At 37.9% G+C, this 12553-nt stretch overlaps 1 protein-coding gene across 1 annotated transcript; it reads left to right on the top strand.

Annotated features, from left to right (window-relative positions):
• The first annotated feature begins 541 nt into the window (after nucleotides 1–541).
• Ramac (RNA guanine-7 methyltransferase activating subunit) lies at nucleotides 542–9780 on the top strand. The gene is made up of 3 exons (XM_027955379.2): nucleotides 542–700; nucleotides 8187–8365; nucleotides 9261–9780. The coding sequence occupies exons 2-3, from the start codon at nucleotides 8196–8198 to the stop codon at nucleotides 9448–9450; spliced, it is 360 nt and encodes a 119-aa protein (XP_027811180.1). The 5' UTR covers nucleotides 542–700; nucleotides 8187–8195; the 3' UTR covers nucleotides 9451–9780.
• Nucleotides 9781–12553: the final 2773 nt, after the last annotated feature.

Below are 12553 nucleotides of genomic sequence, written 5' to 3'. Positions count from 1 at the left end.
TAAAGTTTCCAAGTTGGTTGTATTAAGAGGCGCGCATGGTCTGGGAAATAATTTGGGAGGGAAACGGTCGTTAGGTTTGGGAAATTCAGCATTTGTACACCTGAGGAACATTTGAGAAGAAATACGCAGGATTCTTGGAGGTAGCTGGACACCTACACTGCAGGTGGAGCAAAGTTTGAATGTTTCCGCAAAAACATGTACCAAAGGGACTACAGAAATCTTACTACCTAGGCTTGCGCTGGCGGGAGTGAGATGCGACATCGCTCGAATAGTCCTGTAGTGTCTGCTCCCCGCGCCTGCTCCTCCACAGATCCCGCCAGCATTTCGGAGGTTCGCCTTTCCCGCCCCTCCTGGGCATCCTAGAACTTGCGTTTGGCCCAGCCACCACGTAAATAGACTGGGGCATAAATAGACTGCGGCGTCTGCAGCTTTGTCACTAGTAGTCTACCTGCATACCGCACCTTCCTTGGGGGAAACGGGGCGTGGCAAAAAAGTGAACTCTAGATATCGCGAGACTTGCCTGCAACCTTTTCTTTTGCTTGCCGGAAGCGGAAGTTGAGTGGCTGCGGGATTCCAGCGAGAGAGTCTCCGTTACCTAAAAGAGTCGAAGGGGTCCGGCGTTCTCCTGTGTGGTGGGACTGGAAGTCGCCACCGCCGCGAGGCTGGCCGGCGGGATCTGGACAGACACAGCCTTTGGCGGGTTAGTCGCCCTTTCGGGGAAACGAGGAGAAGGGAAGCGGGCGGAGCTGTGTGGCCGGCGAGCTGTTTTCCATGTGTGAGGTGGTTTGGACTAGCTAAACCGAAAGCCACTTCTCTCACGGCATCTCTGACGTACAGCTAAGATGCTTAGGGATGGAGCAGATCTGTCAGAGCCTTGGTAAACAACTTATGATGTGGTTTGAGGTCGGACTGAACAAACGCAGTTGTACAGTCAGTTATCTGCGTCTCTTCACTAAGCTTATCTCCCAGAGCAGCCAAAGCGCATCTAGTTAGTCAATACCTGGGTTTGTCGCCTGCATCGAAAGTTCTGTGTGGTTTTATTTGTGGTGAGTGAATGAGTCTTGTTCGAATACAAATCTGAACGGCTGTAACCTCCCCCCGCCCCAACAAAAAAGGAATACCAGTTGTGAATGCTAGAATTGGCTTGTTCGTTCTGAAGGCCCAGCGAACGAGTGTGTAGCCTCTTCTAAATTCTTCAGGGTAAACGCAAGTAGCACCCTTTGGACACAGCGTTGGAAGTCTTCAGAGCACTTTTAATCCCACCCTTTCATTGACTATGGCCCTTATATACCTAGTCCTTCCGTCCCCATCTTTTGAGAGTTTTCTTCAAGATTTTTTTTTTTTTTTACCCGCTCAAAGATTTTAAAACAAGCTAAACATTCAACAGTACAGCTGCCTCACATCCGTGGAATGGGTTAATGCTTGGATCAATTAAAAATTCTGCTAAACTGAGTGCTGTGACGTATACCTGTAATCCCAGAGACTCAGGAGGCTGAGACAGGAGGATTGCAAGTTTAAGGTCAGCCTCCTATTTCAAAATTAGGGAAAAAGTGTAGAGGCAGGGGAGGCTGGGGTGTACTACATTCCTAGTGGTAGAGGCCTGGGATTGAATCCCCAGTACAAAAAGGAGGTGGTATTTGTTTACTTGTGTTTTGGGAGATCTGTGAGAGAACACAAAAATAGAGTAGCACATTTTCCTTGCCTTACCATTTTATTGCCCATATGGATTAGGTATAGGTCATCTTTATATAGTGATTTCTGTAGTTCCTATGAATTTGTTTTAAAATTCTTTTCTTGGATTTGGGTATTTGACCTTAGTTTGCCAATGTGAGATGCATTTAAAGTATAATATTTGATAAGGTATACTCTCCATGAACAATAGCCTGAAAGGTAGGACATCTAGATTTTGTTTCTTATAACCAAACAATAATTCTGGTTTAATTTTGTCAGGATGAGGGTAGCATTATAAATGTTATAGATATGGATTTTCCCCCAACCACATGGCCAGGTATTGAACCCAGGTGCATTTACCCATTGAACCACATCCCCAGCCATTTTTATTTTTTATTTTGAGACAATATCTCACAAAATTGCTGAGGCTGGCCTCACACTTGTGATTGTCGTCTCAGCCTCTGGAGTTGCTGGGATTACAGGCCTGCACCACCATAACCAGCTATAAATGGGGGGCTTGGAGAAAACACAAACTAATGAAGAAGCTGTTTTCCAATAAAACATTTCCTTGTCAAAAACTTTGTCTAGAAGTTGAGTTAATACAAGAAGAAAGAGGGAAAAGGTCTGGTTTTAAAGTTTCAGTATGCTGTCAATGCCTCAAATCATAAAATTTGTTTTATAAGTCTTTTTTTTTTTTTGACATGGATTCTCCATATGTTGTCCAGGCTAGTTTGAATTCCTGGGCTCAAATGATCCTCCAGCCTCAGCTTGCCAAGTACTAGGATTATAGGCATGGTTCTACCTCATCTGGCAGATTTTAGGAGTCTTGAAGCAAAGAGTAGAAACATGGAGTTTGGATTAGAAAAGGTAGGGGATGGGAATGCTAACAAGTACTTGGTCAAAGAAGACTAAAGAAAATGAACTTTTACCTTGTTTTATCAAGGATTAGACCTTCTGTAGGCTAAGCCAAAATATTTTCCTATATTTAGAGGCTGAGTATATGGGTGAAGAAATACTACCTGTTGAATTAATTCATAATTGGCCTAGAAAAGTTAGCTGATATAGATTTCAGTTTTTATAACATTAGGCAATATCTTTATTTTTTATTATTATTATTATTATTATTATTATTATTATTTTAGTTGCAGATGGACACAATACCTTTATTTTGAACCCATTGCCTCACACATGCTAGGAAAGCACTCTACCATTGAGCCACAACCCTAGCCCCAGGCAGTATCTTTATTTATAGTAGTTTTATTGTCATTTGTCACAGGATCTGGAATAAGAATTCAATGGATACCTTTATAAAGTAGTTATCCTAAATTTTAATAGCTGTGCATCTAAATGCTTTTCTCCTTGCCTGTTTTCGCATCTCTCTTACATTTTATATATTTCCCCTTTTTTATTGGCTCTTTTTCTTTCTCTTATAAACAATTATAGGTATTTTATCCTGGGTAACATAAAAGAGATAAGCCAGGTGCAGTGGTTCATGCCTTAATCCCAGAAGTTTGGGAGACTGAGACAGGAGGTTCATGTGTTCAAAACCAGCCTCAGCAAAAGTGAGGCACTAAGCAACTCACTTAGACCCTGTCTCTAAATAAAGTACAAACTAGGGCTGGGGTTGTGACTCAATGGTTGAGTGCCCCTGAGTTCAATTCCGAGTACAAAAAGAGGGAGAGAGAAAAAAAAAAAAAAAAAATCACATTAACCCTTTAGCTACTGGCCTTTTTTTTTTTTTAAGACAGGCTCTCACAAAGTTGTCTAGGCTGGCTCCAAACTCCTGGACTTAAAGGATACACCTGTCTCACCTTCCCCAATAATTGGGGCTACAGTTGTGCATGTATCACCACTTTGAGCTTGTCTTTTTTTCTTCTCTTTTTACCTAGTCTTCTTAAGCTTTGTCTACATTCTGTAGATCTCTAGTTCCTTACCTTGCAATTGCGTAATTCTCTATCAATTGCAGTCCTGCATCAATCCCAGCTACTCTAAAATAATCAGCTACTTATTTTTGTTTTTTCTATCACTGTATTACCTGGCCACTTTTGACCATTCTTTATTCTTTTGCTTTGTGTGATAATCTCTTCTGGTTGGCCTCTCTCTGTGTGTGTTCTCTTATCCCTTCTTTAACTTTGTTCTTTAAATGTTCATGTTCTCCAGGGTTCTCCTTAACACAGTCTACATTTTCTCTAAAGAATCTCATCAATGATCGTATATCTGGAAGATTAAAAAAAAAGACAAAAAACCTCCATTGGAAGACTATTAGGACTAATAAATTTGGCAAAGTAAGGTGAAGGATGTAGCTCTGTGGTGGAGTGCTTGCCTAGCATGTGTGAGGCAGTGGGTTCAGTCCTCAGCACCACATAAAAATGAATAAATAAAATAAAGATATTGTGTTCATCTACAACTAAAAGTTTTTAAAAGTTTGGCAAAGTACTAGGTTATAAAATTGACATACAAGAATCAGTAGCATTCCTATTATAACAATGAATCTGCTGAGAAAACAATCAGGAAAACAGTTCCATTCATAATAGCCTAATAAAGAGAAAGAAAATACCTAGGAATAAATCTAACCAAGGAAGTGAAAGACCTCTACAATGAAAACTATAGAACATTGAAGAAAAACATTGAAGAAGACTTTGGAAAAGGGAAAGACCTCCCATGGTCTTCATGGATAGGCAAAATTAAAATTACTAAGGCTGGGGATGTGGCTCAAGCGGTAGCGCGCTCGCCTGGCATGCGTGTGGCCCAGGTTCGATCCTCAGCACCACATACAAACAATGATGCTGTGTCCGCCCGTAACTAAAAAATAAATATTAAAATTCTCTCTCTCTCTCTCTCTCTCTCTCTCTCTCTCTCTCTCTCTCGCTCTCTCGCTCTCTTTGAAAAAAAAATTAAAATTACTAGAATGACCATATCACCAAAAGCAATACACAGATTCAATGCAATCCCCATCAAAATACTAATGACATTCTTCACAGAACTAGCAAAAACAGTCCTAAAATTCATTTGGAAGAATAAAAGACCGAGAATAGCCAAAGCAATTCTAAGCCAAAAAAAGCAGTGCTAGAGGCATCACAGTGTCTGTCTTCAAATTAAGCTATCTAGCTAACAACCTGCATGGTCCTGGCATTAAAACAGACCAGTGGTACAAAATAGAATACAGACAAATTCACACAAAGGCGCCAAAAACATATTGAGGAAAAGACAGCCTTTTAAACAAATGGTACTGGGAAAACTGGTTATCCTTATGTAGAAGAATGAGACTAGTACCTCACCTCAAACTGCACAAAAAATCAACTCAAAATGGATGAAAGACATAGACATTAGACCAGAAACTCTGCAATAACTAGTAGAAAATGTCACACTCCAGCAAAGAGGCACAGGCATTAACTTCTCAACAGGACCCCAAAGTTCAGGAAATAATGCCAAGAGTTAATGCATGGGGTGGCATCAAATTAAAAAGGTTTTTTTTTTTAGTCATACATGACAGCAGAATGAATTTTGACATATAATACATACATGGAATGTACATACATCAATCATATTGTCAATTCTATTCTGCTGCCCTTCCTGTCCTCCTTACTCCTCCCCTCCTCTCCCATCCTTTCTCTCCATCCAATCTAATGTTACACACTTTTTTTTCTTTTTCTCATTACAACATCATATATGTATTCGGTATTACAATGAGGTTCTCCTTCCATCTTCCATGTAACTCCCCTTCTCCCTCTTTTTCCCTCCCACCTCTCTTCCCTATTTAGTGGTAGTCGTCTTCTCATGCTCTTCTTCCCTATCCCATTTGAGTCACCCCCCTTACATCAGAGAAGACATTTGGCATTTGTTTTTTAGGGATTGGCTAACTTCACTTAGCATGATCTGCTCTAATGCCATCCATTTGCCTGCAAATGCCATGATCTTGTTATTTTTTAGTGCTGAGTAATATTTCATTGTGTGTAAATGCCACATTTTTTTAATCCATTCATCTATTGAAGGGCATCCAGGTTGGTTCCACATTCTAGCTATTGTGAATTGTGCTGCTATAAACATAGATGTGGCTGTGTCCCTGTAGTATGCTCTTTAGGTCTTTTGGGTATAGTCCAAGAAGGGGAATAGCTGGGTCAAATGGTGGTTCCATTCCCAGCTTTCCAAGGAATCTCCATACTGCTTTCCAAATTGGCTGCACCAATTTGCAGTCCCACCAGCAATTTATGAGTGTACTTTCTCCCCACCCCATCCTCGCCAGCACTTATTGTTGTTTGACTTCATAATGGCTGCCATTCTTATTGGAGTGAGATGGTATCTTAGAGTAGTTTTAATTTGCATTTCTCTAATTGCTAGAGACGGTGAGCATTTTTTCATGTATTTGTTGATTGATTGTATATCCTTTTCTGAGAAGTTTCTGTTCAAGTCCTTGGCCCATTTGTTGATTGGGTTATTTGCTTTTTTGTTGTTTTAACTTTTTGAGTTCTTTGTATACTCTAGAGATTAGAGCTCTATCTGATGTTTGAGGGGTAAAAATTTGTTCCCCAAATTAAAAAGCTTTTACACAGCAAAGAAAACAATTAGGAATGTAAAGAGATAAAGAGAGGACCTACAGAATGGGAGAAAATCTTTGCTAGCTCTCTCTGACAAGATTACTATCTAGAATGTATAAAGGACTCAAAAAACTTAACACCAAAAAAAAAATAATCCTATCAATAAATGGGCCAAGGAGTTAAACGCACTTCTCAAAAAAAAGGAAATACAAATGGCTAACAAATACATGAAAAAATGTTCAACATCATTAGCAATTAGGGAAATGCAAATCAAAACTACACTGAGATTTCATCTCACACAAGTCAGGATGGCAATCATCAAGAATGCAAATAATAATAATTAAGGTAGAGGATGTGGAGAAAAAGGAATATTTTTACACTGTTGGTAGGACTGTAAATTAGTACAAGTATTATGGAAATCAGTATGGAAGTTCCTCAGAAGACTAGGCACAGAACCACCAAATAACCACTCCTTGGTATTTATCCTAAAGTAATCATACTATAGTGAGTCATGCATACCCATTTTTATAGCAGCACAGTTCACAATAGCCAAACTATGGAAACAGCCTATGTGTTCATAAGTACATGAATGGATAGAGAAACTGTGGTATATATACACAATGGAGTTATTCAGCCCTTTAAAATGAAATTACTTCATTTGTAGGAAAATGGATAGAACTAGATACCATTTTGTTAAGTGAAATAAGTCAAACTCAAAAGGTCCAGGGTTGTATGTTTTCTCTCACGTAGAAGCTAGAGAGAAAAAAAGAAAACAAAAGTGGAGATGCAGGGATCTCATGAAAATCAAAAGGAGATCAGTAGAAAGTGGGAAAGGAGGCGGAGCATGCTGGGGAATAATATTGGCCAATTTATATTGTTACATTGTATGCATGTACAAATAGGTAACAACAAATCCCACTATAATTCATCAATAAAAATGTGGGAGAAAAATAATCTCACCTATTCTTATAACATTAACATTGTTGATATCTCCCGTATTCATCTTCAGCCCATCTCTTACTCTCCATTACCTGTGAATTGACTCTCATTTTGGACATATGTACCACAGCTGACTTCAAACTCAGTGTATATCCTTATCCATCCCTCTTCCTATAGTACCTTTGGCACCAGAATCTGTTCAGTCATTTGGTGAGAAGCCTCAGTTATGTTTTATTTCTCCCCTCTTCTCCCACATATCATCAATGGTCATTCCTCCTAAAATTCTTTTGAAACTGTTCTCAAAGTCCCTGCCTCAGAGTAACCCTCAAAGTCCCTGCCTCAGATTGACCCTTCAGCATGTTACCTACATTACTGTAGTAATCTGCCTGTTTTCTAATTTCACAAATCTATTCTCTACAATTTTAGAAAAGCGATCCTTCTAAATAGTAAATTAGATCTTGATACTTCCCATCTTAAGCCTACCTTTGCTGACCAGAAAAAATGCAAACCTGCATTGAATACAAAGTTTTTCATCATTTGTCCCTTGCTTATCTCTCCAGCTTATTTCTTAAAAAAAAAAAAAAAAAATTTTAAGATGTAGATGGACACAATATCTTTATTTTATTTATTTATTTCTATATGTGGTGCTGAAGATTGAACCCAGTGCCTCACATGTGCAAGGCAAGCATTTTACCACTGAGCTACAACCTCAGCCCTTCCAGCCTCATTTCTTAACATCTGCTCATCTCTTTATATTTATACCACTGCTGTCTCTTCTACTAGACTGGGAGGTTTTGGGGGGTAGAGGCGATGATGCATTCTTTATCTTTGCATGGTGGGCTCCTAGTCAAGTACAGTGCCTGGATTGTAGTAGTCAAGAAATGTTGAACTGAATGTCTCAAATCTGTGTTAAGTTTAAAAGAACACAGGAACTTCTATGAATAGCCTGCCAAAATTTTTCATTCTTGACTTTTTTCATTATCAGATAAGATAGTGTTGATTTTTTTTTAATTCTTACATAATCATCTTAAATCTTTATAGAATTTCAGGATGACTGACACTTCTGAAGCTGTTCCAAATTTTGAAGAGATGTTTGCGAATAGATTCACAGAAGATGATAAAGAGTACCAGGAATACTTGAAACGTCCTCCTGAAATGCCTCCAATTATTGAGGAATGGAATAGCAGATCTGGTGGAAACCAAAGAAATAGAGGCAATAGGTATGTATTTCTTGAGAACAAATGCAGATGTTGATTTGGGAGAGGTTAGCTTTAGTCTGTTTGATAAGGACAATGAAGGCAGCAATCAGTGTTTTCACCATGGTTATATGTACTGCCTAGTAATAGTGCTTGGCACATTGATAAGTGCCAGTAAATATTTGCTTTAATATTATGTCAGCAACATGTATTCTTTCCCTTGCTGTTCATTTGTGTGTATATATATATTTTATGGTTTTCTTGTAGACTGATATTTTCTTTGTAAATGTACTTTAAAAACTATCTTTGTGCTTAGCTGGGTGCCGTGGCCTGTAATCCCAGTGGCTCAGGAAGCTGAGGCAGGAGGATCAAAGCCAGCCTCAGCAACAGTGAGGCACTAAGTAACTCAGTGAGACCCTGTCTCTAAATAAAAATACAAAATCGTGCTGGGGATGTGGCTCAGTGGTTGAGTGACCCTGGGTTCAATCCCCAGTACCAAAAAACAAACAATTTATCTTTGTACTTGATCCCATTAAAAAAGTATTGTTTGATTCTATTCTAGAAAGAAGTTGGAAATTACCTCTATTTAATAGTTCAAAAATAATCAAAGGCATAAATTACTATGCTGATTTTATACAATGAACAGATTTCAGTTTGATCCAGAACTGCCATATTTGGTTTGGGTTTATATTTATTTGCCTTTTTCTCTGTGAAGTGTGTCCAATATGATGCTGGAAGAATGACTTAAATCTTAGGCAAGTATTGAGTAATTGGTGCTATATGTTCTGTAGAGAAAAATGTTTTATACTTTATTTGCTATTGAGAATTTATATGCACTGGGATAGATTTCTTCTTTTTTTTTTTTTTTTTGTTTGATTGTTTTAATAAGGGAAGTTTTAACCTTTTTGTTTTGTTGTAGGCTGCAAGATAACAGACAGTTTAGAGGTAGGGAGAGCAGACGGGGATGGCCAAGTGACAATCGATCAAATCAGTGGCATGGACGATCCTGGGGTAACAATTATCCCCCGCAACACAGACAAGAACCTTACTATCCACCCCAATATGGACAATATGGTTACAACCCACGGCCTCCGTATGGTTACTATTGATAGAAATGTCAGTGTATTTTAGAAAAACCATTTACTTTGTTAACATGACAAAAGTTTGTGTGTCTTTTCTTGGTCATAGTTTCAATTCATTTAGAATATGGATTATTATTTTTTTGGAATTTAAGATTAAAAAAATAATCTTACTGGATAGATGTTATTGTTGCTGGGAATAAATACTCCCCTAAAAACATTGTGGGTTATATTCCTTGCCTTCTACCTCAGATTCTTTTTTGTTTCATTACTTAATAGTGCTCTGAGTTGATGTATTTTCCTTGTTTGACCTCCAGAAATTCTGTCTTTAACACATAAATAAAAACTTCAAAATAGAAATGCTTACTTTTACTTTATAAGATAAAGGAATTTCCATATGCTCAGATGTTCTTATTTCTGAGATTCTACAGAGGGTAGTTCATTAATGCATAGCTATACTTATAATGTACTGTACATAACATCAGTTGAAAGGTAAAACAACTATATATTTCTTTTGTTGTTTGTTATGTGCCTAGGGTACTTTTGTGATTGCTTACTCTACAAGTTTGAGTTAGCTCTATAATTAATTGGATATTTTTTTTAGTTGTTGATAAACCTTTATTTATTTGCTTATTTATATGTGGTGCTGGGAATCAGACCCAGTGCCTCACATGTACGAGGCAAATGCTCTACCTCTGAGCTACAACTCCAGCCCCTTGATATTTTTTTTTAAGAGGGAAATCAAGAATAAGCTGTAAAATGAGGAAAAACTCCTTCTCAGTTCAGTGTCTTGATCTTTTTGGTGGATGGGATTAGGGCACACATCATTTTATATAAACTTTTAAAGCTTTTTGCTAACTTAAAACCTAGCAGAGAAAAAATTTGCATGTTATACAAAAGTTTATAATCCTGTGAAGATAATGCTACGTTTTAACTGTTTTGGTATTTGACTTGGGTTGATTTTACAGTATTTTATTCATTTCTAGATGCATACTTTTGCTGCTTCCTCGTCTATAAATATAGTGATATTGTCATTTCCTTTCAGAGAATTCATTCTACTTCATATAATTTTAATAATAAGTTTTATTGAAAACAAAAATTTTAAAAAGATTTAAGCAACTTCACTCCCAAATTTTGGCAGTCAGTCTATTTATTGATTTGGTAAGTTGATCTATTTGGATTTTATTACTCAGTCCTTCATATCTGATTAAAGAGCTTCAGAGGAATATTAAGAGTATAAGTTTCAGGGCTGGGGTTCTGGCTCAGTGGTAGAGCACTTGCCTGGCATGTGCAGGACCCTGGGTTTGATCCTCAACACCACATAAAAATAAATAAGTGAAATAAAGGTATAATTAAAAAATAAATATTTTTTTAAAGTATAAGTTTCATCATAGATCAAAGGAATTAAAAGTGAACTTCCTAAATCTACTTTTTCTTTTAGCACCCCACTCTAGGGTTCTTGAGATTGACTTCCCCAGGTACTTCTCCATGCTCTAGATCCATTTCTCCACCTCTGACCCTTTTCCTGAAGAGTCATCTTTTCTTCAGGTAGTTTTATTGGAAAGGATGCACCTAATTAAATATTCACATAGAAATGTAAATAAAATTTTTTTAAAGAGAGAGATAATTTTTTAATATTTTTTTTAGTTTTCAGTGGACACAACATCTTTATTTTATTTTTATGTGGTGCTGAGGATCGAACCCAGCGCCCCACGCATGCCAGGCGTGCGCACTACCACTTGAGCCACATCCCCAGCCCAGAAATGTAAATAAAATTTTAACTTGAGGTTTTTACTATACCCTTCTGTAATCATATTAATAGACAACAGGCCAGTGGTGTTACATAAACATGGATCTTGATACTACAAATGTTTAGCCTAGAGAGTAAAAAATGGCCTAACTTCATCTCAGTATCTTTGGAAAGTAGAAGGATTATTAAAAATATCTATCAACTAATGAAACACAGGCACTGACCAGTTGAGACAGTAGCTGATTATGGCATTAGAACAGGATCCTGTGCTGTGCCAACTGTGGGAAGCCACCCTTGAGCTATTTGAGCATCTTCAATCGGCCTTGAGCCAAGGAGATTTAGATTTGACATTGCAATCTGTTTTGTGGTTTCTCCCACTCAATGGATTGCACAATGCACTGACCTCTGTCTTCACATGGCTAGGAAGACTGATCTCCTAGCTCTGGAGTTGGGCATAACCCATTGGAAATTGGACAGCCCACTTCCTATTTGGCGAAGAACATTCTATGGAAAACCTTTGAAGTTTCCCCCATATGATAAAGCAAACACGGGCTCTAGCCCTCTCTATTTCCAGTGTGGAAGCTCGACCCCTAAGGTTGAAGAGCTGTCCTGCCCTGCCCTTGCTTTCTAAAATACCTTTTGTGTTTTGTGGGTTGTTTTTTTTTTTTGCCGCTTTCTTTTCTTAGCCTTATTTTGTAGCCAGCTTGCATCATGCAGAGGAACCTCAAATTCCACCGCCAGCACTGGATGTGGGTGAAAAGCCAACTATTGACACCATTTAGGAGAGCTGTGGATTCAAGGGATAGCGCTGAGAGATGCTTCTCAGAATGCTCTGAAGAGGTTATTTTCCCATAGTATTTAAATATTTTAACACTTGATATAGGTAGGCTACATGTGGTCTCATGAAAAAGTGGAAAAAGTCCTTTTAACCTGAGTTATTTCTGCATTTTGCATAAATAATCTATGGTAGTGGTAGTTTTTGTTTTTAGCAGTCATTATCCACCTGACCCCTGGTGTGCTTAAAACAAGATAGAAATAAAAGGCATGGTTATTGCTTCAGAAAACAACATGAAAAAAATAACATAATTTAAGAGTAAGAACAAAAAGTTAAAATCATGTTAAATAGAATTCTTGAGATAGTTTGTTGTAATCACATACTGCATTCAATTTAAGGAGTCCTGGCTTCAAATCCTGTGCTTGCAAAGGTACCTGACCTTGAGACACTCAACTCTTGTAATTATTTGCTCACTTGGGAAAATGGGGACAATATATACTTGCCACCCTTGCAGAGTTATAAAAATAAATGAACCAACTGTAGAATAGGAATAACTTGAGAATAGGGACTAGAATTGTGGCCTTTAAACCCCCAGGGGCACATAATAG

The sequence above is a fragment of the Marmota flaviventris genome, chromosome 2 (genome assembly GCF_047511675.1).
Source record: "Marmota flaviventris isolate mMarFla1 chromosome 2, mMarFla1.hap1, whole genome shotgun sequence".
Taxonomy (NCBI): Eukaryota; Metazoa; Chordata; class Mammalia; order Rodentia; family Sciuridae; genus Marmota; species Marmota flaviventris.
Note: the sequence above shows the minus strand (reverse complement) of the source record. Positions and strands in the feature narration are given on the sequence as shown.